The sequence below is a fragment of the Lithobates pipiens genome, unplaced genomic scaffold (genome assembly GCF_037356315.1).
Source record: "Lithobates pipiens isolate NorthernLeopardFrog02 unplaced genomic scaffold, aLitPip1_a1.2 Scaffold_16, whole genome shotgun sequence".
Taxonomy (NCBI): Eukaryota; Metazoa; Chordata; class Amphibia; order Anura; family Ranidae; genus Lithobates; species Lithobates pipiens.
The window spans coordinates 59,294,588-59,318,875 of NW_027507748.1; the positions used below are offsets into that span (position 1 = coordinate 59,294,588).

Here is a 24,288-nt window from a genome sequence, read left to right on the forward strand (position 1 = left end):
TTCTGTTGGGGTGCCCTTTGCCAAAAGTAGCACCCTTGATGTCCAAGAGTAGGTCCAAAAACACTCTGTCCCCTGAAAGGCCTGAAAAGGTTATGTGGATCAAAACGCATTTACACAAGGGTTAGGAAGTCCAGCATTTTGGCCAAAGAGCCCTACGTATATGAACAGGAGACACATGCAAGCAAATGTAAATGATAGACATCTGCTCCACATGCTCAATAAGTGAGAGATCAACTTCAGCAGAAATTTGATCTTTCAGTCGATATTGACCAGTCAGACCTGGAACGGCAAAGGTTAAAGCTATGATTGGATGAAGGGCAACGTGCGCAAGCAGATAGAAAGGGCTTCCAACGTATTGATTGGGTCTTTAAAGGCATGTGTACTCTATGGAAAAAGTAAGCACCTCATTAAGGTGCGACAAAGCGGAAACCTCTATGAGGAATAGACTACTTTGGCACAAAATCCTCGCTACATCTATATGTTAATGTCCCTAGTGAAACAGTTTGGAAAGCACATGCAAAGGGTAAGTCTTTGCAGGCCTTATACATTTTAAAATATTCAAGGTTGGAAACAGCACTGGTAGAAGTAACACGCCAATCTTGTAATTTGAGTTGTGCAATTGTATCAATAAGATAATCTACTTTAAACCCTTACAAACCACTTTGACCTACAGGTAAGCCTAGATTAAGGCTTACCTGTAGGTCCAAGAAATATCTCCTAAACCTACATGGTTTAGGAGATATTTACTAAAAGACAGGCACTGCTGTCCACGGCGCATGCACAATAGCACCTTTAGCAGCATGTGGCTAGCGGCGATATGCTGTTAGTGGCGGCTCCCGTACACATGCGCAGGAGTGACGTCATCGCTGCTCCGGCACCGAGTGTCTGGAGCAGTGAGGCCCGGAAGATGGACGCTCCATACTACAGGGGACAGTGGTGACATCGCTGGCTCCTGTGTCAGGTAAATGACACATAATGGGCTACTATGCGATGCATAGTAGCTCATTATGCTTTACCTTTAATTTTTCTACTACACTGGGCGCCAATGAATCGGCACTAGTGGGCGCACTGATGGACACCAATGAGGAGGCATTGATGAGGCTGCACCGACAACCAGTGCCCCAATCATCAGTGTAAAGAATGTAATCACTGCTCCCTGAATGTCAGTCATGCTGTTATCAGCACTCCCATTCTCACAGACAGCTTATGAGGAAAGGAATGACAATAGCCAGCAAGTACGTTGGACTGGACTCAGCTGATCAAAAGGTAAAGGGCAGCTGGGATTGGCACTTTACCACGATCTGTGATCCGCTGTGTCACAGCTGTGTAATAGCAGAAGTTTGCAACTCCTCAGCGGCAAGCTCATAATTTAAGGATTGATTTCAAATGAGAGGCTCTGTGCAGCTGATAGCTCAGAGGCCATGCGAAAAGGAGATAATGAATCTGCAGGAGAGGCCGCAGGCGTGGGATGGTGGCCTCTCTGATCAGAGGAAGTGAATAAATTGGTAATTTGGGGCACAAATGTTTACAAGATCATTGTAAAAACATCAGCCGAGAGGGGAAAGGTCCAGTCACAACCTGAAATAGTCGAGGACTCCAAAGACTAAACAGATGAAAACATGATTCCAGGCTTAAGATGTTGGCACCATGAGTATACACACGGCAAGAACCCCCAGAACTATTAGTAGAATATGGTCTGGTGGCATCCAGCACAGCAAAACTGTCTAGGCAGTGTCTAGAATCAGTCCCATCCACATTGCAGTAACATGGCGTACAGGCTTAGGGAGGCAAGGCTTCACGTACTTGCGAAAAGCCAGACAGTTTGTAGAAGATGAGGTCAGATGGCTGGAGGTGACCAAGGTTACTGAAGATAGGCAGCAGGAATGGATCAAAAAAAAAAAAAATCAAAGTTTACTCCTCGAAATATGGCAAGTATGGTGGGTAAGAACATGCAGCACGAGCGACCGCACTCAGTGGATGACATCAGTGCTCTGTCCCACAGCATTAACTCCTACCATCAAAAAAAAAAAAAAAGTAAACGGAGTAAAGGCACACAGCAACCTAATTGAAACCGCTCCCAGTGCTCAGTCTGGCAGGCTTATTCACCAAATCCTCAAAGACAGGGCAAGCAGTGAAGATACACCAAGAGCCCTGAACCTGGAAAGTACTCCACAGCTAACCTTTTACCAGAACAAAGTATGGAAAGCGTCTTACACAAATTTCAGTGTCCAAAGTCCACTTCCAAGCATCGTCAGTCCAGACGTGGGGCTCCAAAAGCTGAGAACAATCACACTGGAAAGCTGCAATTGACAAGACAACGGTCCAGCAGTGATGTCGAGAAAAATCTTGATTTAAGAAAAAAAAAAAAAAATTAAAACAAAAACTAATTTAGCCTTAACACAGCACAACTATAGAAAAGAGATTCATCCTCTTCAATCCACAAGCAAAACACTGATGCATGCTGATAGTGGGAGGAGTTATCCTGTGCTGGCCTACTGTTTGCTAGTGTCCAAACCTACTATAAGCAGCAAAATATCCTAAAGATTAAAGACTTCATGTGTCCCTTGCTAGAGGAAAAACAGAAAATAAATTTTGGCGTTAAATACAATTTATTAAATGTAAGAAAATGTAAACAGATTAATTGTATGTTTTAATATTTTCATAAATTAGATATACAGTGGGAAAAAATTTGATACACTGAAGATTTTGTAAATTTTCACACTTGACGGGTCTATAATTTAAGATTTTAATTTTAAATGAGAAAATAAACCAGGGGGAAAAAAAAAAAACATGATACAAATGTTACAAGTTGAGTTTCAGTTGGGTAAAAAAAGTATTTGATCCCTAAGCAAAATATGACTTCGTGCTTGGTGGAGAAACCTATGTTGGAAAGCACAGAGGTAAGATGTATCTTGTAGTTAGTGACCAGTTTTGCACACATCTCAGGGGGGAGTTTGCTCCACTCTTTACAGATCTTTAAAACCCAACCTTTTAGCTCCCTCCATACATTTTCTATAAATTTACGGTATGGAGTCTGGCTAGGCCACTCCATGACCTTATTGTGTTGCTTCTTGGGACACTCCTTTGTTGCCTTAGCAGAGTGGTTCGCAACTTATGTCCTCAGGACCCACTAACAGGCCAGATTTTAAGCATCTTGGGGAGATGCAGACTAGAATACTGCAATCACTGAGCAGCAAATTATATCACCTGTGATATATTTCAGTTATCTTGCAAACCTGGTCTGTCAGTGGGTCCCAAGGACAGGAGTTGAGAACCACTGCCTTAGCCGGATGTTTTGAGTCACCGTCATGCTGGCAGACCCATCAAAGTCCCATCTTCAGTGTTCTGGCTGAGGGAAGGTGGTTCTCATCAAGATTTTACAATACATGGCCCCGTCCGTTGGTCCTTCAATGCGGAAAAGACTGCATGTACCTTTAGCAGGGTCATAGTCAGCATTTTTCTTACTCCAAACACGCGAGTCGAGTTAATGCCAAAAGAGCTCAATTTTGGTCTGACCACAGCACTTTCTCCCAATCCTTCTCTGAATCATTTAGATGTTCGCTGGCAAACTTTAGATGGGCCTTCATGAAGAGGGTGACCTTACAGGTGCTGGAGGATTTCAATCCACGGCGGCATATTATATTGCCAACCGTTTGGTGACTGAGGTACCACCTGCCTCGAGATCGTTCACGAGTTCATCCCTTGCAGTTCTGCTCTGATCCCTCAACTTTTCTCATGATCAACCTAACCACAAGGCAAAATCTTGCACGGAGCTTCAGACCGAGGGCAATTGATGGGCGTTTTGTATTTACTCCATTTGCGAATAATCGCTCCAACAGCTGGTCTTGTAGCCCATTCCAGCCTTGTGTAGGTCCATAATCTTTTCCACTACATCCTTTGACAGCTCTTCGGTCTTGTCCATGATTGTGGGTTTGAATGGAAGAAGGAGATTCTGCAGACAGATGTCTTCTATACACATAAGTTGTCGTTAGCAGCGCCTTCTTAAATTGACAAGATTAACACATGCCGTAGCCAGTCTTGTGGGAGCATCAACTATTGTTGGTTGGTAGGGGATCAAATACTTATTTTATTAACTGAACTGCAACTCAATTTATACCATTTGTAATGTCTTTCTCGATTTTTTGTTGATATTCTGTCTATCATTTTAAATAAACCCATGATAAAAATGATAGACCCTTACATTTCTTTGTAAGTGGGCAAACTTACAAAACTTGCAGGGGATCAAAAAATTATTTCCCACACTGCATCTACAAGGTAAGACTAGATATGTAAATGGAGTGGGCATAACTGTCAATTACTCATACAGAAGTTTGCATAACTATTTATTTCCACTGGATGGTTTATGTGCTACAAGCTGGAATTAAAGTGGATTCAAAACTGCAGTTTTATGCCACGAGGTCTAAAAATGAATGCAGATTCCAGAAGCATAAAAGGGCCATGTTGCGTCAGCTAAATATTCTGTCTGGCAAAGAGCAAATTCACACCTATGCGTTTTAGTTCAGCTAAAAAAATACTGGTTGAATTACATAGAGTGTCAACATAAAAGCTATGCTGCACATAAAACGTGAGACTGCAGCAAACGTAAATTAATTTTTTTTGCATAAACTCACATTCAACTGGAATCCATCTGGATTATAATACGTTTTACCACCTTATCTAAGCAAAAGGAAGCTACCTGGAAGAGTAGCAAATACAAAAAAAAGTCCAGTATGACTACGTTACATACAGTCATGGGCAAAAAATAGGATTTTCATAACAGCTTACCTGTAAAAATCCTTTTCTTTAAAGAACATCACAAGATACAGGGCCATAGTAGTTACTATGTGGGTTACAGGCCACCTTCAGTTTATGGACACTAACACACCCCAAGACAAAAAGTGCACTCCCTATATAGCCCCTCCCACTACTGGGAGTACCTCAGTTTTGTAGAAAAGCAATACACGTGTATACCAAAGAAGGGAGGGGCCTCTGTGTCCTGTGATGTACTGTGAAGAAAAAGATTTTACAGATAAGGCGTTATAAAAATCCTATTTTCTTATCGTACATCACGGGACACAGAGCCATAGTAGTTACTATGTGGGATGTCCCATAGCAATGCCAACTGAAAAAAGTAGGGCACCTAGAGACAAGAGGACTTATACTGCAGCCTGCAGTACACTGCACCCAAAGGCGATATCCTCATGACCTTTTACATCAACCTGATAGAATCTGGTAAATGTATAGACTGAAAACCAAGTTGCGGCCTTGCAGATCTGAGCCATGGAGGCTTGGTGATGCACTGCCCAAGAAGCACCAACAGCCCTGGTGGAGTGTGATTTAATATGAAAAGGAGGAATTTTCCTCTTTAAACCATAAGCTTGAACAATCACTTGACAAATCCATTTAGAAAAAGTAGATTTTGATGCTGCCTGCCCTCTTTCAGGACCGTCTGGCAACAAAACATCTCTGTTTTACGAATCCGAGCCGTCACTTTCATATAGACCTTGACCGCTCTCCCCACATCAAGAGAATGTAGTGACCTTTCTTCCATAGAACGAGATTCTGGAAAAAATGAAGGCAGAATAGCCTGGTTTAAATGAAAACCTGACACTATCTTCGGTAAGAATTTAGGATGAGGCCGCAATACAACCTTATCCTTATGAATAATCAAATATGGCTCTTTACAAGAAAGAGCAGCCAACTCAGATATTCGTTTTGCAGAAGATATGGCAACCAAGAAAACAATTTTCCTCGTCAAGAGGACTAAGGGAATGCCTCGTATTGGCTCAAAAGGCTGTTTTTGTAATGCCGGCAGGACTAAATTCAAGTCCCAAGGGTTCAGGGGTGGCCTAACTGGAGGATTAATCCATGGTAACCCCTGAATAACGTTACGAACCAGAGAGTGTGAAGCAAGTGGTTGTTGAAAAAACACAGATAAGGCCGACACTTGGCCTTTGATGGTACTCAAAGTCAGCTTCTTTTCCAATCCCATCTGTAGGAATTCAAGGATCCTGACAGGACAATTATGTAGTCTGAGCGTCCAGGCCTCTAGGGCCAGGCATACTGCCTGAATCTCTAGAATATTGATGAGCAAGGTCCTCTCTGATTTGGACCATTTCCCTTAGACGTTTCTTCCAGGACTGCTCCCCAGCCCAGGAGGCTGGCATCTGTTACCACCTTCCAGGTGACTGGTAGAAAGGATTTTCCTTTTTGAAGATTCCTGGATATCAACCAATTGAGGCTCTGACGCACACTGGGGGATAAAACGCATTGAGAAGTTCAGCGATTGGACTTTGTTCCAAGTTGACAGGATACTGTTTTGCAGCATCTTGAATGAAACTACCCATAAGGAACGGCCTCGAAAGAAGCCACCATCTTTCCCAATAACTTCATGCAAAGTCGAATAGAAGGATTCTTCTTGGTTTTGACCAACTGAATCAGTTCTTTTATGGAACCAATCCTTTCCTGGGGCAAAAACACCTCCTTCTAAACTGTACCTTTGATCAGCCCCAAGTACTGCAATCTCCTTGACGGTTTTAAGGAGGATTTCTCTAGGCTAAGAATCCAACCTAGGTATTCAAGGTAGCTGACTGTGGTGACCAAAGTTTGGTTTAAGCGGTTTACCGACTGATCTATCAAAAGTAGATCGTCTAAGTAGGCTAGTATCGTTATACCTTGAGCCCTTAACCTGGCTAAAGGAGGAGCTAGGACCTTTGTAAACACTTAAGGTGCAGTAGCTAGGCTAAAAGGCAGAGCTACAAACTGAAAATGAACATTTTCTACCTCGAAGCATAGAAATTTCTGGTGAGCGGAGAAAACTGGCACATGGAGATAAGCATCCTTGATGTCGATTGATGCCAGAAATTCTCCCCCTTGTAGGATGGAGACTACTGATTGGATTGACTCCATGCGAAAGGAACAGATATTCAAAAACTGGTTTAGATCTTTGAGATCTAAAATGGGTCTGACATCCCCGTTTGGTTTTGGAACTGTGAAAAGGATTGAATGAAACGCTGATCCTTGCTCTTCCAAGGGGACCACCGATATCACTCTGAGACTAGAAATGATCCAAAGCTAGAACGAGATCTTTCTCACTGGATCTCTGGGAATGTTTGATCTGAGAAAACGAGGACATGAGAACTCTCGGAACTCATTTGTAACCTAGAGAAATTGAGGAAGCCACCCATCTGTCTTGACATTTGTTCCTGCCAGACCCTTGAAAAAGGTAGAAGCCTCCCCCCCCCATTCAAGCGCGCCATTTCATGAGGAGGCTTTATTATTTTGTTTTGTGGGTTTCCTCCCCCAGGTCCTCTTTTGGCCCTGGGACTGACCCTGAGGCTTACCTCTTGAACCTGACGGTGGAGGGAATCGTGACTGGCTGGAGGCTGATGCCCTTGGCACTGGAGAAGAAAAATGTATAAACTTCTTTGGATATACTTATCCAGATCATCTCCAAATAACCTTTCACCATGAAATAGGAAACTGGCCAAGAGCTTTTTGCAATACGCTTCGGCTGACCAATTCAACCACAGGATTATACGCACATGTACCAACCCTAGCATGAGCCGTGAGGCCTGGAGAAGAGAATTTCATAGCATCTACTGTAAAACCCAACGCTTCTGATATCCCAGCCAAATCCTGGGCCTGCTGATCAGGAATAACCTTGACTACCTCTATAAGCTGGTCCTTTAAGGACTGAGATACTCCGATAGTTGCCAGTGCAGGCTGAACGACAGAACCTGTGAGCGAAAGAGTTTTTAAAAAGAAATTCTAACTTCTTATCTGTTGGATCCTTTAGCATATGAGCATTGTCTACTGGACAAGTCAGTTTTTTTTTTTTTTTACAGAGTATATAGCAGCGTCAGTTGCTGGAATTCCTTGTTTCTTTCTTATAGAACCCTTCCTCCAAAGGATAAAGTATTGAAAACTTTTTTGGAGGGAAAAACTGTTTTTCTGGGTGCTCTCACTCAGAATACATAAACAGCTTTTTCAGCCATGAATGGATAGGAAAAGCATGAACAGATTGGGGAGGCTTTAGTGAACCCAAACCAGAAGTGGGCTCATCAACTGACTTCGTTATTGGCAGTAAAAATGTGGAGCAGACCAATTCAGTGAGAGATTGTACCAACGACCTTTCCTGCGAACTTGATCCTTCCATATTAGGTTCTCTGGAAGAGGAGACATCAGCCTCTTCATGGTCGTTTGAGAGAAATTTGTCATCTCTCGTCCCTTGTTCCTCAGCATGAGGGTCCTGCGCAATGGACGGGGAACTGCCAAGCATAGTCGCACTGAGATGCGACTAAACCATACATTTTTTGCTCCAAACTTAAAACTGTTGAAGAGAAAAAACCTCCTTAGTAATATACACAGGAGCTGCAGTGTTACGAGCAGCTGCAACACTTGGCCCTCCTGATGGCTCACCTCTGACCATCCATATTACTTCTCAGGGGAGGAAGCCATCTTTTTTGAGATGGTTCCAGGCTGCCATGCGACTACAGTCCTCCTAGAGCCCTTTTTTTTTTTAGGCGTTTTGAACCCCCCCCCGCCCCCCTTGCGACCATAGTCTATGCACAAAGCAGAGGTACTACCAGAAGGAATGCATCCACTGCTTGAGCAATAGTCCAGCTCTGCTGCTGCTATTACTGCTCAGCCTGATGCAGTAGTAAATGTGTCAAAAGGAATGCCTGCGTTACCAAAAACCTATCGCATGTCACCTTCACTCTTGCATCCCTCCGCAGCTTGCAACATCAACAAGGGTGCCTTTTAAAACACCCCTTCCCACGCTGGAGGACGCCAGCGCTGTGCTAAGCCCCGCCCCCTTCACCTCCAGCCTTTCCTCTCTCTTTTAAAAAAGTTTTTCCTGCGTGAGCGTGGGCTCTGATCCTATGGGATCAGCAGGAAGAGTGGCAGTAATGGCGAGGGGGGGGTTGGAACCACCAAGCCATTTCAGTCTTTTTATTTTTAACTGCTCCTTCCCCGAGAAGAGGGGGGGGGAACAGCCATAGGGTGTCTGGTGGGGAGGCAAAACCCCCCCAGATTTCACAGAGGTCTGCTGCCAGCTGGAGGAAGAGAAAACTGCTCTTTCCTGGACACATTGTGAGCTCTCTGAGAAGCAAGAGACACCAAGTGCTCTATACAGCCCCCAGTGGTGGCACAAAGGCATGACAACATTTACTAAATTAAAGGAGACAGTCATAAGAAAAAGCTTTAAAAATTTCTTATAAAAAACTTCACTTACCTTTCCCGCTCCAGGGTTTTCTGTAGTAAACCAACAGACCCAATCTTCACCCTTCACGGTGTGTTCAGTTAAACCTTCAGGAGCTGGGGATCCTCAAGGAAACCCACAATCCTGGACCTGTAATAGCACCACCCCCAGTAAAACTTTATGGCCTTAATACCAAAAAGTACTGGATGCCGGGGTCCAGCTCTCTAAAAGAGAAGCATTACAGTCAAGACCTTGTTTCTTCGTATACGAGGCCCGGGTACCATTCGATTTGGCCAAAAATACGCTTTGAATGGATCCGGCTGCATGCCTAGCCCCAGCAAGGATTGCTCCAGTGGAGCTCAGCAGAGCACATCTTTACTCGTTAACACCACAAAACTGAGGTACTCCCAGTAGTGGGAGGGGTTATATAGGGAGTGCAATTTTGTCTTAGGGTGTGTGCCAGTGTCCATCACCTGAAGGTGGCCTATAACCCACATAGTAACTACTATGGCTCTGTGTCCCGTGATGTACGATAAGAAATATTAGCACCCCTGCATTTGTCAGATAAAGCATCACTTCACCCAGAAAGTTGCAATTACAAATGTTTAGTCATTCTCATGTTTCTTTTGTTTATATTAGTATGACAAAAAAACTGAAAAAAAAAAAGCCAAATCTGACACATTCCATGCAAAACTTTAAAAACGGACTGGACACAATTATCGACACCATCAATTTCACATTTGGTGGCACACCTCTTGGAAAAAATTACTGAAATCCAATAGCTTAATGTAACCATCAATGAGTCTTCCACATCTCTACTGGATTTTTTGACCACTCCTTTCACCAACTGTTCCAGGTCTCTCAGATTGGAAGTGTTGCTTTTCTCAACTACGGTTTTGAGATCTTGCCACAAATGATCTATGGGATTTACAACTGGACTCACTGCTGGCCAGTTCAGTACACTCCAGTGCTTTGCCTTAAACAATTTCTGGGTGCTTTGGGTCATTGTCTGCTGTATGACCCATGACCTCTGATGGAGACATGGTTTAAGGCAAAGCACTGGATTGTACGGAACTGGCCAGCAGTGAGCCCAATTCCAAATCCAATACAGTATCTGTGGAAAGATCTCAAAACAGTAGTTTTGTAGCCTTATTTTGCTTAAAAATTAGACCGGTGGGCTTTACCAAAAAGCTGTAATTGTGTTTTGTCTGTCCACAGCAAATTCTCCCAAAAGGATTTTGACTTCCTCAGGTAAGTTTTGGAAAACTCCAATCTGGCTTTTTTGTGTTTTTGTGTCAGCAGCGGGGTCCTACTGGGTCTCCTACCATAGCAGCCCTTTTTATTTCAAATGGCAATGTATAGTACGAGGTGACACAGTTGTACCCTGTGCCTGAAGGTCAGCTTTAAGGTTCTTTATCCACAATTGAGCAATCCTTTGATCAATTTTTCTCTGTAATCCACGTCCAGGAGATTAGCTACAGTGCCATTGGGTGCAAACTTCTTGACAATGTTACGCACAGTGCGACAAGAACATTAAGATCTATGGAAATGGACTTGTAACCTTGAGCTTGTCCATTCTTTTCCATAATTTTTGTTCTCAATTCCTCAGACAACTCTTTGCTACTCTCTCTTTTCCATGCTTTGTGTGGCACACAGACACACAAAAGAAAGGTTGGGTCAATTTTTCACTATTTTAACTGGTTGCCGATGTGATTTCTATATTGTCAGCACCTATTGATGCAGGTAAGTTATTACAAATTACTGGAGCATCCCAACCCTGGAAGGCAATCATTTCTTACAATTTTGAGAAGGTGTCAAGTCCACCTCAAGACCATTTTTGGAGTTTTGCATGCAATTTCAACGTAAGATTTGGCTTTTTGTTTCTCCACTGTGAGTCATACCAATACAAAACATGAGAATGACTAGACATTTGTAATTGCAACAATTTTCTGGGCGAATTGGGGAATTAACCGATAAATGCAGGGTGTCAATATTTTTGGCTATGACTGTACATTTAGGGCTCATTTATACAATCCCAAAAAAGTTAGGACGCTGTGTCAAGTTTTCATAAAAACACAATGCAATGATTTGCAAATTTCAAACCCATATTTTATTCACAATAGAAAAAGTAGAAAGCTTAAGACAATGTCTTCAGGGAAAATCTGGCATATTTGAGCAGGACAGTGCTAAATCACATACTGTATACATGGCTTTGTAGCAAAAAGTATGGGTGCTTAACTAGATTGCCTGCAGTCAGGATCTTTCACCAACTGAAAAATACTTCGAGTATATTGAAACAAAAAACACAACAAAGGAAAACCAAGACTGTTGAGCAGTTAGAACCCTTTGTCAGGCAAGAACGCGGCAACATCCTTTTCCAGTGCAAAAAGGTTATTGCCAACTAATCGGAAAAAAAACTGGTTCAAGTCCACATCCCTAGTACAACATGTAAAAACCAATTTCCTCAAAGAGTGGGACTTTAATGCACCAAAAACGCTTGGGGAGTAGAGAATTTTATAATATTACTAATTACAACAAATCAATATCATATCAACAAGATTAATACACTAGAAACACAGGATTATGATAAGGACAGGGAGCACAAACAACTGAGGAAAAAAAAGCCCAAATAAACTTTACGACAGTTGAGTAGGGTTTTTTCGAATAGTTTGTCCACGTCTGTTCTCATCATAATAATGTGTTTCAATTGTATGATTCTTGTTGCTATGGTATTGATTTGTAATTTTATAAAAGTCCCTAATCCGAGCATTTTTGGTTCATTAAAGTCCCACTCTGAGGAATTTGGTTTTTACAGCCTCTCCCAAAACTCCAGCAACTGGTCTCAGTTCCCAGATGTTTGCAGTGTTAAAGGGATGCAACAAGGTAAATATGGCTCTGTCCCAACTTCTTTGCAATGTATTGCTGCTATTGAAATGTTAGATTTTCTCAGATTAAAACGCTTGCTTAGATTTTCTTTATTATGAATAAAATATGGGTTTATATTTGCAAATCATTTCATTCTGTTTTGTGTAGATTTTTCACAACATAACTTTTTGCAATAGGGGTTGTACGCATCTGTTTCGATACATTGCAGTAACAGTTTATTACACAAATGCATGGTCAATGAACACACATTTGCAGTTAGTGGTGCAACTCATTTTGAATAAGTAGCTCAACACACTAGGCCAAAGCAGCCCCAATGCAAGAGTTCCAGCCCATCACAATTCATGGTAATGGACTACTGGTCAATGAGGCACGCTTCATCAGTAAAAATGCTGTATGGCCAATTGTCCATTGTAGTGCATTGGCTGTCCATTCAAAATAAATGGGCTCTCTTCAATGCAACACACAAAACGATGCACCAGAATGGAAACATGTAAATGGACCCCTAAGGTAAAAGTATGTATAGTTAGACACTTTAATTCCAAGCTGTAGCACAGCTAAAAAGTAGAGCATTCTACGGTGGGGAAAAACTTAGGCTACATTCCCACTGGCATATATGGCCAGTGTGAATGATAGCGGTAGTTCCTGTGTGCATCCAGCAGTGATCACCACAGGTAAATCGCTGGCTGAGCAGCGAACACCTATCATAATAAACAGGGCCAATGGCCAGAGCAGAATGATTCCTTTAACTGCACCAGCCAGTGTGACTGTAGCCTTAAGGCTACCCACACATACTCTTCATGCTTGGTAACATTATATGACGACTGTGTTTTGCTGATCCCCTCTGCATACAGACCCCTCTCCTCAGACTGTGTGAAAACATAATATAGCGGTGGCTTATTCTGGTAAATGGTTGCAACTCAACAGTTGAATCAAAATAATCTGTAACTTACATTCATTATAGTTTGCTTTCGAGGCAGAGCAGCATATTCCAGGGACCAAAAAGCGTTGCTTGTGCCTGTCTAAATCCCATGCTATTGACTGTGGAAACAGACTCAAAAAAAGTAGACACTAGCTGTTATCTTAAAAAACAAAAAAAAAAAGTCAAACCTGAAAAGATGGAGCATAGAAATACCCAAGCAGAGATTACTTTCAGTGGAAGGTATTTGTCAAAACCAGTGTTTCTCAACTCCAGTCCTCAAGGCGCCCCAACAGGTCATGTTTTCAGGCTATCCTTTATTTTGCACAGGTGATCTGATCAATTTCACTGCCTTGGTAATTACCACAGCCATTTCATCTGAGGGAAATCTTGAAAACATGACCTGTTGGGGCGCCTTGAGGACGAATTGAGAAACACTGGTCAAAACTACCAGCAGACCTAGAGATTGGGGTAGCCAATAGGGGGTGGGTTGGGCAAAGCATCAGTCACACAAAAGGTAAGATACAGTGGCTATAAAAAGGCTACATACCCCTATTAAAATGTCAGGTTTCTGTGATGTAAAAAAAAAAAAAAAAAGAAAAAAAAAAGAAATAATTTCAGAATTTTCCACCATTAAACTGTACAACTGAAATCTTTTAGGTGGATGGAAGCAAACATAAAAAAAAATTAAATATTATGGTTGATTATGGTGCACACCCTTAAACTAATACTTTGTTGAAGCATCTTTTGGATTTTATTACAGCACTCCGTCTTTTTGGATATGAGTATCAGCACAGCACATCTTGACTTGGCAAGATTAGCCTGCGCTTTGCAAAAACACTCCAACTCTGTCAGATTGAGAGGGCATCTCCTGTGCACAGCCCTCTTTAGCTCACACAGATTTTCAAATCGGATTCAGGTCTGGGCTCTGGCTGGACCATTCCAAAACTTTACTCTTCTTCTGGTGAAGCCATTCCTTTGTTGATTTTGATGTATGCGTTGGGTAATTTTCATACTGAAAGATGAAGTTCCTCTTCACATTCAGCTTTCTAGTGGAAGCACGAAGGTTTTGTGCCATCATTGGCTGGTATTTGGAATGGTTAATAATTCCCTCTACTTTGACTAAGGCCCCTGTTCAAGCTGAAGAAAAACACCCCCAAAGCAGGAGGCTGCCACCACAATGCTTCATGGCGAGTATTGTGTTCATTTCATGGCGTGTAGTGGTTTTGCGTCAAACATATTTTGGAATTCTGGCCAAAAAGTTCAACCTTGGTTTCATCAGACCAGAACACATTTTCCCACATGCATTTGGGAGATTGTGGTCAAATGTACCACACAGCCAGTTCTTGCCAGATATTCCTGCAGCTCCTTTAACCGCTAGCTGACCAGCCGCCAGTTATATTGTGGCAGGATGGCGCGGCTGCACAAATCGTCATAGCTATACGTAGGCTCTTTGAGATGCTATAGCAGGCGCGCACACAGCGTGTCCCTAGAGCCATTGTGTGTGCCCGACAGGTGCCATGTCCGCCAAGTACCCGCGATCACTCCGGACAGAATGAGAATCTGTGTGTGAACACAAATCCCAGTTTTATCAGGGGAGTAGAGACTGATTGTGTGTTCCTACTGAGTAGGAACAATGAGATGTCTCCTCCCCTAGCCAGTCACACACCCCCCCCCCCCAGTTATAAACACATCTAGGGAAAACAGTCAACTCCTTGATTGCTCTGTTAACCCTTTCACTGCCAATGAGATTTATACATTAATCAGTGGCTATTTTTAGCTCTGATCGCTGTATAAATGTCAACGGTCCCAAAAAAGTGTCCGATCTGTCTGCAATGTCGCAGTCCCGATAAAAAAAAAAAATGCAGATAGCACCATTACTAGTAAGAAAATAAAGATGACAAATCTATCCGCCATTTTGTTGACGCTATAACATTTGCGCAAAACCAATCAATAAGCGCCTTTTGTGATTTTTTTTTAATATGTAGCATACATATTGTCCTAAACTGATGAAGAAATTTGTTTACATTTTTTTGGGGATATTTATTACATCAAAAAGGTACAAAATATTGCTCATTTCAAAATTGCCGCTTTTGTTGTTTACAGCACAAAAAATAAAAATAAAACGCAGAGATGATCAAATACCACCAAAAGAAAGCACCATTTGTGGGGGAAAAGGGAAATCTATTTTGTTTGGGTACAACGTTGCACAACTGCGCAATTGTCAGCTAAAGCGGCACAGTGTTGTATCGCAAAAAATGGCCTGGTCAGTAAGGGGGAAAATACTCCTGGGGCTTAAGTGGTTAATGTTGCTTTAGGCCTCTTGGCAGCCTCCCTGACCACTTCTTGTCTTTTCATCAATTTTGGAGGGATGTCCAGTTCTTGGTAATGCTACCGATGGACCATATTTTTTCCACTTGATGGCCGTTTTCACTGTGTTCCATGGTATATCTAATACCTTGGAAGTTCTTTTGGACCCATTCTACTGACTAATACCTTAATGAAATCCCGCTGATGCTTTGGAAGCTCTCTGCAGACCATGACTTTTGCTGTAGGTTGAGATTAAGAAAATGTCAGAAAAGGCCTAGTAGAACTGTTGAACTTTATTTGGAGTCAATCAGAGACACTTTAAACGATGGCGTGTACGGACTCCTATCTAACATGAGTTTTAATAGGATTGCTTAATTCTGAACATAGCTACATCCCCAATTATAAGATGGTGTGCACACTTATGCAATCGCATTTTATTTTTTTTGTTTTATTCCCCCCCCCCCAAAAAGACTTCAGTTTGTTTTTTAATTGAGTTGTACAGTTTATAGAGCACATCACTTCAGCACTAGAAGATTTTACCCCCTTCCTAACCAGAGCACTTTACAATTTGGCACTGCGTCGCCAACTGTCAATCGCGCAGTCATGCAATGCTGTACCCAAACAAAACTTGAGTCCTTTTTTCACCCCCAAAAATATTTCTTTTGGTGGTATTTGATCACCTCTAATTTTTATTTATTTTTTGTATAAAAAATAAAAAAAAATTGCTATACATTTTGCTATAATAAATTATACCCCAATTCAAAAAAAAAATTTAAAAAAATCAGTTTAGGCCAATATATTTTTCTACATATTTTTGGAAAAAAAATTGCAATATGCGTATATTGATTGGTTTGCGCAAATGTTATAGTGTCTACAAACTATGGGAAAAATTTATGGCATTTTTAATTTTGTACAAGTAATGATGGTGATCTGCAATTGTTTGCGGTACTGCGACGGACTGATTGGACACTTGACACATTTTTGGGACCATTGACATGTATACATCGAGCAGTGCTATAAATATGCAATGATTACTGTGTAAATGTCACTGGTAGGGAAGGGGTTAACACTAGGACAATCAAGGGGTTAAATTTGTGTTCCGTAGATGTGTTCTAACTGTATGAGGATAGGACTCCCTGAGGGGGGAACGACATATTGTTGTTCCTACTCAGTGGGAAGGATATGTCTCCTCTCCCCTGACAGAACAGGGATTTGTGTGTTCACACACACACACATCCCGATGATGGCTCTTGTGCACGTGATCGGCATAGATCAAGCCTGCCGGCCACAGCATCGGGTCCCCTGCCATGCGGCAGCACGTGCGCGCCCCCTGGCCGCTCTTAAAGGGAAGGACGTACCCATACGGGGTTTTGCCCAGAAGAGCCATTGTGCTGCAGTATACGTGAGGCAGTTGGGAACCAGTTAAAAGGTGGAAAAAGTTCTGAAATTATTTAGTTTTGTCTCATTTTTTTACATCACATAAACTTGACGTTTTAACAGGGGTGAGTAGACTTTTTAAAATTGTAACTTAAATTGTTCTAAACCAACTTCTTAATATTAAGTTGCTAGAGTACTGTACACTAAACAGCCTATTTTTAGATTCCAGAGGTATACAGTAACGCACTGCCACTGTAACAGCAGAGCAGGAAGCAGACCTTGGCTTTGTAACAAGCAAATATTAGAAAAAAATACACTAATGAAAAAAAAATAAGGAAAAAGGAAACTAGGATGGGGAACTCTCATATTCCAATAACGAATCCAAAACAAACCTTAAAGGGTAATTACACTTTCAGAGCAGACCCTTCAATTGTCATTTTTCTTACAGGTTGCTAAAACAAATTAAGGCAGCCCTTACACCACAGGTTGCAGGAAAGAAAAGTGCACGACTCTCCCATCAACACAGTGCTGACAGGGGGAATCCCTTCTGCCGAGCTATAGTCTACTCCCAGCAGAGGCAGCGATTATCACTAGTGGCTATAGCAGCCGTTTGCAATAATGAGAAGCAAATCCGGCAAGCTGGTTGTACCCAAGTTAATCAAATTGGTACATTTAACCTGCCCATTAATGCTTCAAATCTCAGCCGATGCATGCTGAACCGGCCGATATTCGAATAGTGTATGGCCATCCCAATTAAAGGGATAACTGTATTTTCCTCCAAACAGCCGACAGCCTGCAGATTTTTTGTTCATTGTATAGCTGCAAAAGCAACAATGAGCTCACGGGAGACGGCTTACTATCTTCAGCACAATGCACAGACCCTTTTTGGTCTCCAAAAGCTCCATTCGCTGGCAGCCAGTGTTGGCGTCTTCAAAAGGTACAAGTAAAAGCCAGGAGGCTGCAACTCCAGTTGGGTGGAAACAGCGATCTCTTCAAGTAAAGAAACATTCATTATTTTGCGCAAACAAGGACAATAATAGCTGACAGATGTGTACTGAAAGGGCGGTTAATCTGTAACATTAAATAAAACCTAATCTAAGGCCCAACTTGTTTCTAACTTATGTGTCATGTTCCATAAACAGTCAAGATATATGTTGGCAACAAGAACAGAAACTAAAATTGTCATTTACAAAAATGACCCCCCTCACCCCAACTGTGTTCTCTGGTAAAGAAAGAGCCTGGTAAATACAAAAAATATTTGGACTATTTCTTTATTCATAATGAAAATTACATTTCCAAGAAAAAAAAAAATAATCAACATTTACAAGTAGGTGTTCTTTGCTGTCTGACAATGTTTTCCCTACTATTATCATTATCATACTATTACTGAATATACCGATGTTGGCTTAGGTTGACTTTTTGTTGGATATAAACAATCTACAAGTTGCAAGTTTAGTCACGGACATCCAAATCAAAAAAGGTGGCTTTCATTTGTATACAAATCTATATAAACCAGTTACCCCAACAAAATAACCATGAACAGCAAATCAGGAGGCCCAAACCCAAAAAAAGTAAGTCATTAATTCTTGTCCTTTTAAAAAGCTGTTTGCTTGGAAAACAACTAAATTACAAAGTAACATCAGACAACCAGAGTCAACATGAGTATTAAAAGATTATCTTTGTGAAATAACTCTCCAAAACATGGACAAAACTAGATGGAAAAAGTTGAAAAAAAATAACACAAAAACTTGCAGTTGCAGCTGTTAAAGGTTGTATGTAGACAAAGGAAAAAACAAATATAGGGCAAAATTTGTTTACTCGAAACAGGACTTCACAAAAGAAAGATCACATCCAAGTAAAAATAGGACAATATTCTTGCGGAATTTGAAAAGCACACTCAGAATCAGCCCATTATTCAACTATTTTTTTTTTTTTTTTTTTTTTTTACATTTTAACATAACAACATGTATGTACAGCTGTGTCAGACCTTAAACTGCATCAATTTACAATAGAAACATATTTACAGACAGCTGGAACTGCCAGGCTACCAGAAGTTTCCATAGTGCAAGGCACTGCAAATCTCTCTGGCAGTGGAGGGATTACACAAACAATATCATCTAAAATGCCTTAAAAACAGCTTTTCATATATTTTTTTTTTACGTTGTAAAGATGTTACCTGTATGTCAGAAACTGTACAGAAAAGCATATACTTTTGATTCTTGAAGAATCCTTACTTAAGCAAAGGCCATCTCAATCCTAGCAATGCAGGACTATCTTGACACAGGACAAAGCAGAGGGTTAATAACTTTATACATTTGTGCAGTACTACATCAAAGCAATTGTACAATTCGCTGGACACCTCTACAGTGTATGGCAGCCTTTCTCAACCAGGGTTCTGTGGAACCCTAGGGGTTCCTCCAGAGGTTGCTAGTGGTTCCTTGAGCAAAAACTAAATTCTGTCACTCAGGTATGTAACCAGAAACACAAATGACCTTTTTACCCATTTGTAAGGTGAGCATTATTTTCACTGACCATCATTTGAGTATCCTCCCACTGACCACAAATGTAAGAAGCATTCATACTACTGGCCACCCATGTAAGGTGGCCCTTATCCCAATGATTACCATTGCAAAGTGGTCCTTCCTCTACTAACCACAACTCTAATGAGCCCCTTCGCTACTGACCACCAATGTAAGGAGGCACTTCTCCATGGACCAATGTAAGGGGGAAGAGACCAGATTTAAATTCCATCATGATTACTAAAAACTAATTTTTAAACAGATGAGCCAATACACCTTTCATTTGAAAAGTTCCTCCGTGTCAAAACAGTTGAGAAAGGCTGGTTCAAAGAATAAGGGGGACTATATTTGTTGGCAGTAAATTATCTTATAGCTTGATTTTTAATATACACAATTGGAAAGTTGATTATGGAAACAATCTCTAGGATTACCAAGTGACACTGTCCAACAGAGGATTCAACGTGCTCCTTGCATTGAATTTGCTTAATCATTTTGAGTGTCAGAACTTCACTGCCTTTAAATAAAGTAACGTGGATGAGTGAAAACTATATTAAACAAAATTAGATTTCAGCATTTAAACAAGCCATGGAACCCTTCACTATGTATTACAGCATCATGACGCTGAAGTGTCTTAACCCTCCCATGGTTGGATCGTTTCTTCTGGAAAACCGAAGATGTTAAATTAGGTAGAAGCTGACTTGATACTAACAAACTGTAAATAATTTCCCCCCTTTTTACGTGGCAACTAGGTTATCTATTCCCTTATTTTGAAAGACTTCATGATTCTTCAGGTGAACATTAGAGATATTCTGTAGATCTTCAATTTAAAACAAGAAACAAGTTCTTGTGGTGTCCTCCACCTTGGAGCTATTCTGCAGTCCTGAAAAACATTTTTTCATGCAATTCAAGGGGGAAAAGATCAATTTGAATATTTAAATTTTTTTTAACCCAGAAAGAGGCAGAACATATTGTTTAAGCTGTCCTAGTAACACACTGGGACATTTTTTTTTACAAGAAGAAAATTATAACCTTTAAAGTCTCCCAATACCAAATTTAGACATAGTTTTTCTCTTAAGTTAAACTGTGCAGCTATAAGCATAATGCTGTGAAAAAAACAATATTGCTATTAAGTTTGACACTTGAGAAAGGTGGCAAGACACTGCCGTCTGACATTAGAGCATTATAAAGCAGGACTTGCGAAACAAAGTTTAGCAGACAACATGCACAGTAGGAAAAAAAAAAATCCTCTTTCAAAAATCACATTACTTTACGCTAGAGAGCTGGCGACCATTGGTGTATCTTAAAACATCTTTGTTTTAAAAACGTTTTTAATTGATAATGCATATTAACATACAGTGTGATTTAACCATAGGGCCTGAAGAAAGAGAATTACAAAAAGACCCCTGAAAGGGTCCCAGACACTAGGGAATTTAAATGGAGCTGCATACACTGGAGGCATTGGCACCAATTTTATTCAAATTCAAATGGTGTCCATAAAGCATGTTTGAAAACTGAAACTCAACTAGAAACAGAAAATTTATTTTTAAAATGCAGACATGGCTATATACATATAAAGCAAAATAGCTGTCTTTTTAATTAACGCAAAATATAAAAATGACAGCACTTTCTAAATTTTAGCGCAAAATCTATACACTATTAGGAGGAACTCATTTGTTGATCCATGCAAAGCATGAACCTGAAATATTCCATGTACAGGATTATATTCATTCTGGGCATAGGCACACAAGCATCGGGTGATAAAGCAGGTGCCCAAAAAAGGTCAAACCCCATTTATTCTGATTAAAACGGCAGTTATGTTACATTGCTCTTCTATTTAAAGTATTAAAGTCATTGCGCCTTTGTTCTGTCTTTTTGGGAATTCAGGGCCACAACAGGTTTACTTGAAGAGCTGTGAAACAAACTTAAAACTTTGAACAGAAAGAAAAAAAAAAAAAAATTAATAAAAAAATATTTATATGTCCATTGTTTGTAGAACCATACAGTTTCTGCACATCTGGGGCCTGGTAGTCTCTGCTTTTGATGTAGCCGTTAGGAATCAGTCCTTAGTATTCTTTAATGACCAGTTTGCAACCAATCACAACTCACGATCTGGAAGCATTATGTCCATGTGAGGCCATTAAAGAAGGGAGGGTCTCAGCCCATCAGTACGTTGGTTTGGCAACAGGTATATAAGTGTGGTTAATCCACCTTCCTCAAACAATTCTAGAACTGTAAAACAAGAAAACGCCATATAGCAAAGCTGGATTTATAAATGTATGAACGACAAATAAATTAAGAAAAATAAAACACTAGGGAGGCATTTCATTTCAAGTGCACCTTAGGCTCAGTGATTGTAGAATTTGCCAAAATTCAAGAAAAGCTGAATGCTTACTCCGCACCAGCTTCACAGGCTGTTCCATTAGATTACACATCAACGACCAGTTTATTTTCACTACTCTATAACTTAGTCACTCATTCAGCTGCTCTTACATTCCTATGTACGGAGATCATCAATATTGTATGTGCAAAATTGGATTGTCAGAAGTGAAGAAAACTCCTACAGATCTCAGTTATAACTACAAAAGCCATGTACACGCAAGGTTTATGTTAAATGCAGACAATAGAATTATGCATGTTACGTACATTTTTATATGGCAAGTTGCATCACTAAATGACACACAGCTCTGCATTCTAGATTTAAATCTGCTAATCCCTCAGAACAAAATTAACAGGCAACTGTACAATGCATAATTATTTTTTTATTTAAATCAGTGTGAAATGCAATCTACAAGCTCTTACACTAGCAAGGAGATTCAGCACACCAGCAACCTCCAAATACCTAGAATAAACCTCACTGGGAAAACTGCTGCAGACATACTACATTCCAACCAGGACAAAACTTCCCAGTCTACTCAGGAATTGGGTTATGATAAACTGGAAGTGGTTTGTCTCCATGTATGTGGAAATTTCTGAGCAACATTTACCATAGGATGTCCAATGTGGATTCCAATACTGCTATTTGGCAAAGGCAAAATAATCAGCAGGAGAGAAGATAATGATAGGATGGCCAGACGGGGGTCTTAAAGTGGGCGACATTTAAAAGCTCCAACTATACTCTATTGTCAAAAGTTTTGAGACTTCTGCCTTTACAAACACATGAACTTTAACGGCATCCCAGTCTTACTCCGTAGGGTTCAATACTGAGTTGGCCCACCCTTTGCAACTCTTCTGGGAAGGCTGTCCAAAAGGCTTAGAAGTCTGTCTATGGGAAGGTTTGAACATTCTTCCAGAAGCGCATTTGTGAGGTCAGGCACTGATGTTGGATGAGAAGGCCTTGGCACAGTCTCCACTTCAATTCATCCCAAAGGTGTTCTATCAGGTTGAGGTCAGGACTGTGCAGGACAGTCAAGTTCCTAAACCCCAAACTCGTTCATCCACACTATACTGCCAAGTATTGGGCTACCCCTCCAAATCATTTTGTGGAGGGGGGGATTATGGTGTTGGGCTGTTTTTCAGGGGTTGGACTTGGCCCTTTAATTCCAGTGAAGGGAACTCTTAAGGCGTCAGCATACCAAGACATTTTGGACAATTTCAAGCTCCCAGCTTTGTAGGAACAGTTTGGGGATGGCCCCTTCCATTTTTCACATGACTGCACACCAGTGCACAAAGCAAGGTCCATAAAGACATGGATGAGTGAGTTTGGGGTGGAGGAACTTAACCTCAACCCTATAGAACATCTTTGGGATGAATTAGAGCGGAGACTGCGAGCAGGCCTTCCTGACCAACATTAGTGCCTGACCTCACAAATTGAAGAATGATCAAACATTCCCATAGATACAATCCTAAACCTTGTGGACAGCCTTCCCAGAAGAGTTGAAGCGGTTATTGCAGCAAAGGGTGGGCCACCTCAATATTGAACCCTACGGACTAAGACGCCATTAAGTTCATGTGTGTGTAAAGGCAGGTGTCCCAATATTTTTGGCAATACAGTGTAGGTTAGCTGTTTTACTGGGGTGGGTGTACAAACAGTAACTAGGGAGCTGAAATTTCTGTTTCCTGAGGAAACACTGCTTAAAGTGGTTGTAAACCCTTACATATACCCAAAGAAATGACTGGCCTCAGGTGATGCAAGGAGATTAATCAAATCCTCCTACATAAGTAGTACTGGATTTTCTCTGAAAACTGGTTGGAAGGAAAGGTTGACACCCCCTTCACAAAGGAACAGAGCTGAGGCTGTCAATTAGCCAGAGATCCCTCCCATCACCATTTTTCTCTTGGTATCATGAAAACTTGTCAGAAATGATTCATGCTGATAGAGGAACGAAGCAGCAGCCAGAAATTACACTTCGTGCTCTTAATTGAGACAAGTACACACTATAGAGGGATATGCTTAGTTTATATTTCATGTCTGAGGTTTACAACTACTTTAAAGCTGTCGCCAGTGTTTGTAAAATCTTGAAAAGCCCAAAGCCTTTAGTCACATGATTGCTACTGATAGGGAGGAACAGTGAATCCAAATACTAATCCTCCCTTTTAATCTGACTATGGCCTTGGCACAAGAGGGTAACTGAACAGCATTTTCTGCAGGAAAAAACATTTTCAGCCCCATTGTGGCTCTTCATTTATCCATCTCAGTCTGACATCATTTGAGCATTACAAACCAAAAAACCCTTATATTATGCCAAAACATCCAAAGGCATAAAGCAGGCTGGCAAATCACTGTAAAATGGTTATTCATACAACCAATACCGATTTTGTGCTCCGAGATGATTTGTTCTATAAAGACACGCTGCCATCTTGCCCACTAAAGGTAAACTGAAAGCATAATCCCGTGCATTCATGGGGCAGTGACTACTTGATCCAAGAGAGGAAACAACCTATACCATCTTAAGCTCTGTAGATTTTGTTATTGCTGGGTGTTGAGGAAAGGTCGCCCATGTAATTCATGCTAAATCAGGACCACTCTGTATTCACTTCACGCATATTGGTTGAATGTTATTTATTGCTCTGTGTATTGTGGACAGTTTAAAGAATTTGAAGAAAAAAAAAGTAAAGAGCATAAATTCCAATCCTGA

At 40.9% G+C, this 24,288-nt stretch overlaps 1 protein-coding gene across 7 annotated transcripts in view; it reads right to left on the reverse strand.

Moving 5' to 3' along the window:
- SON (SON DNA and RNA binding protein) overlaps positions 1-24,288 on the reverse strand; it is a 199,636-nt gene that overhangs the window by 42,717 nt on the left and 132,631 nt on the right. Inside the window, exon 7 of one of the 7 annotated variants that reach the window (XM_077479941.1) lies at positions 17,950-21,442. The exons of the other annotated variants lie outside the window; for them this stretch is intronic. Within the exon in view, the coding sequence (XP_077336067.1) occupies positions 21,437-21,442 (6 nt within the window). The 3' untranslated portion in view covers positions 17,950-21,436. Of the gene's footprint in view, positions 1-17,949; positions 21,443-24,288 lie in introns of those variants that run through there. 7 annotated transcript variants of the gene reach the window in all.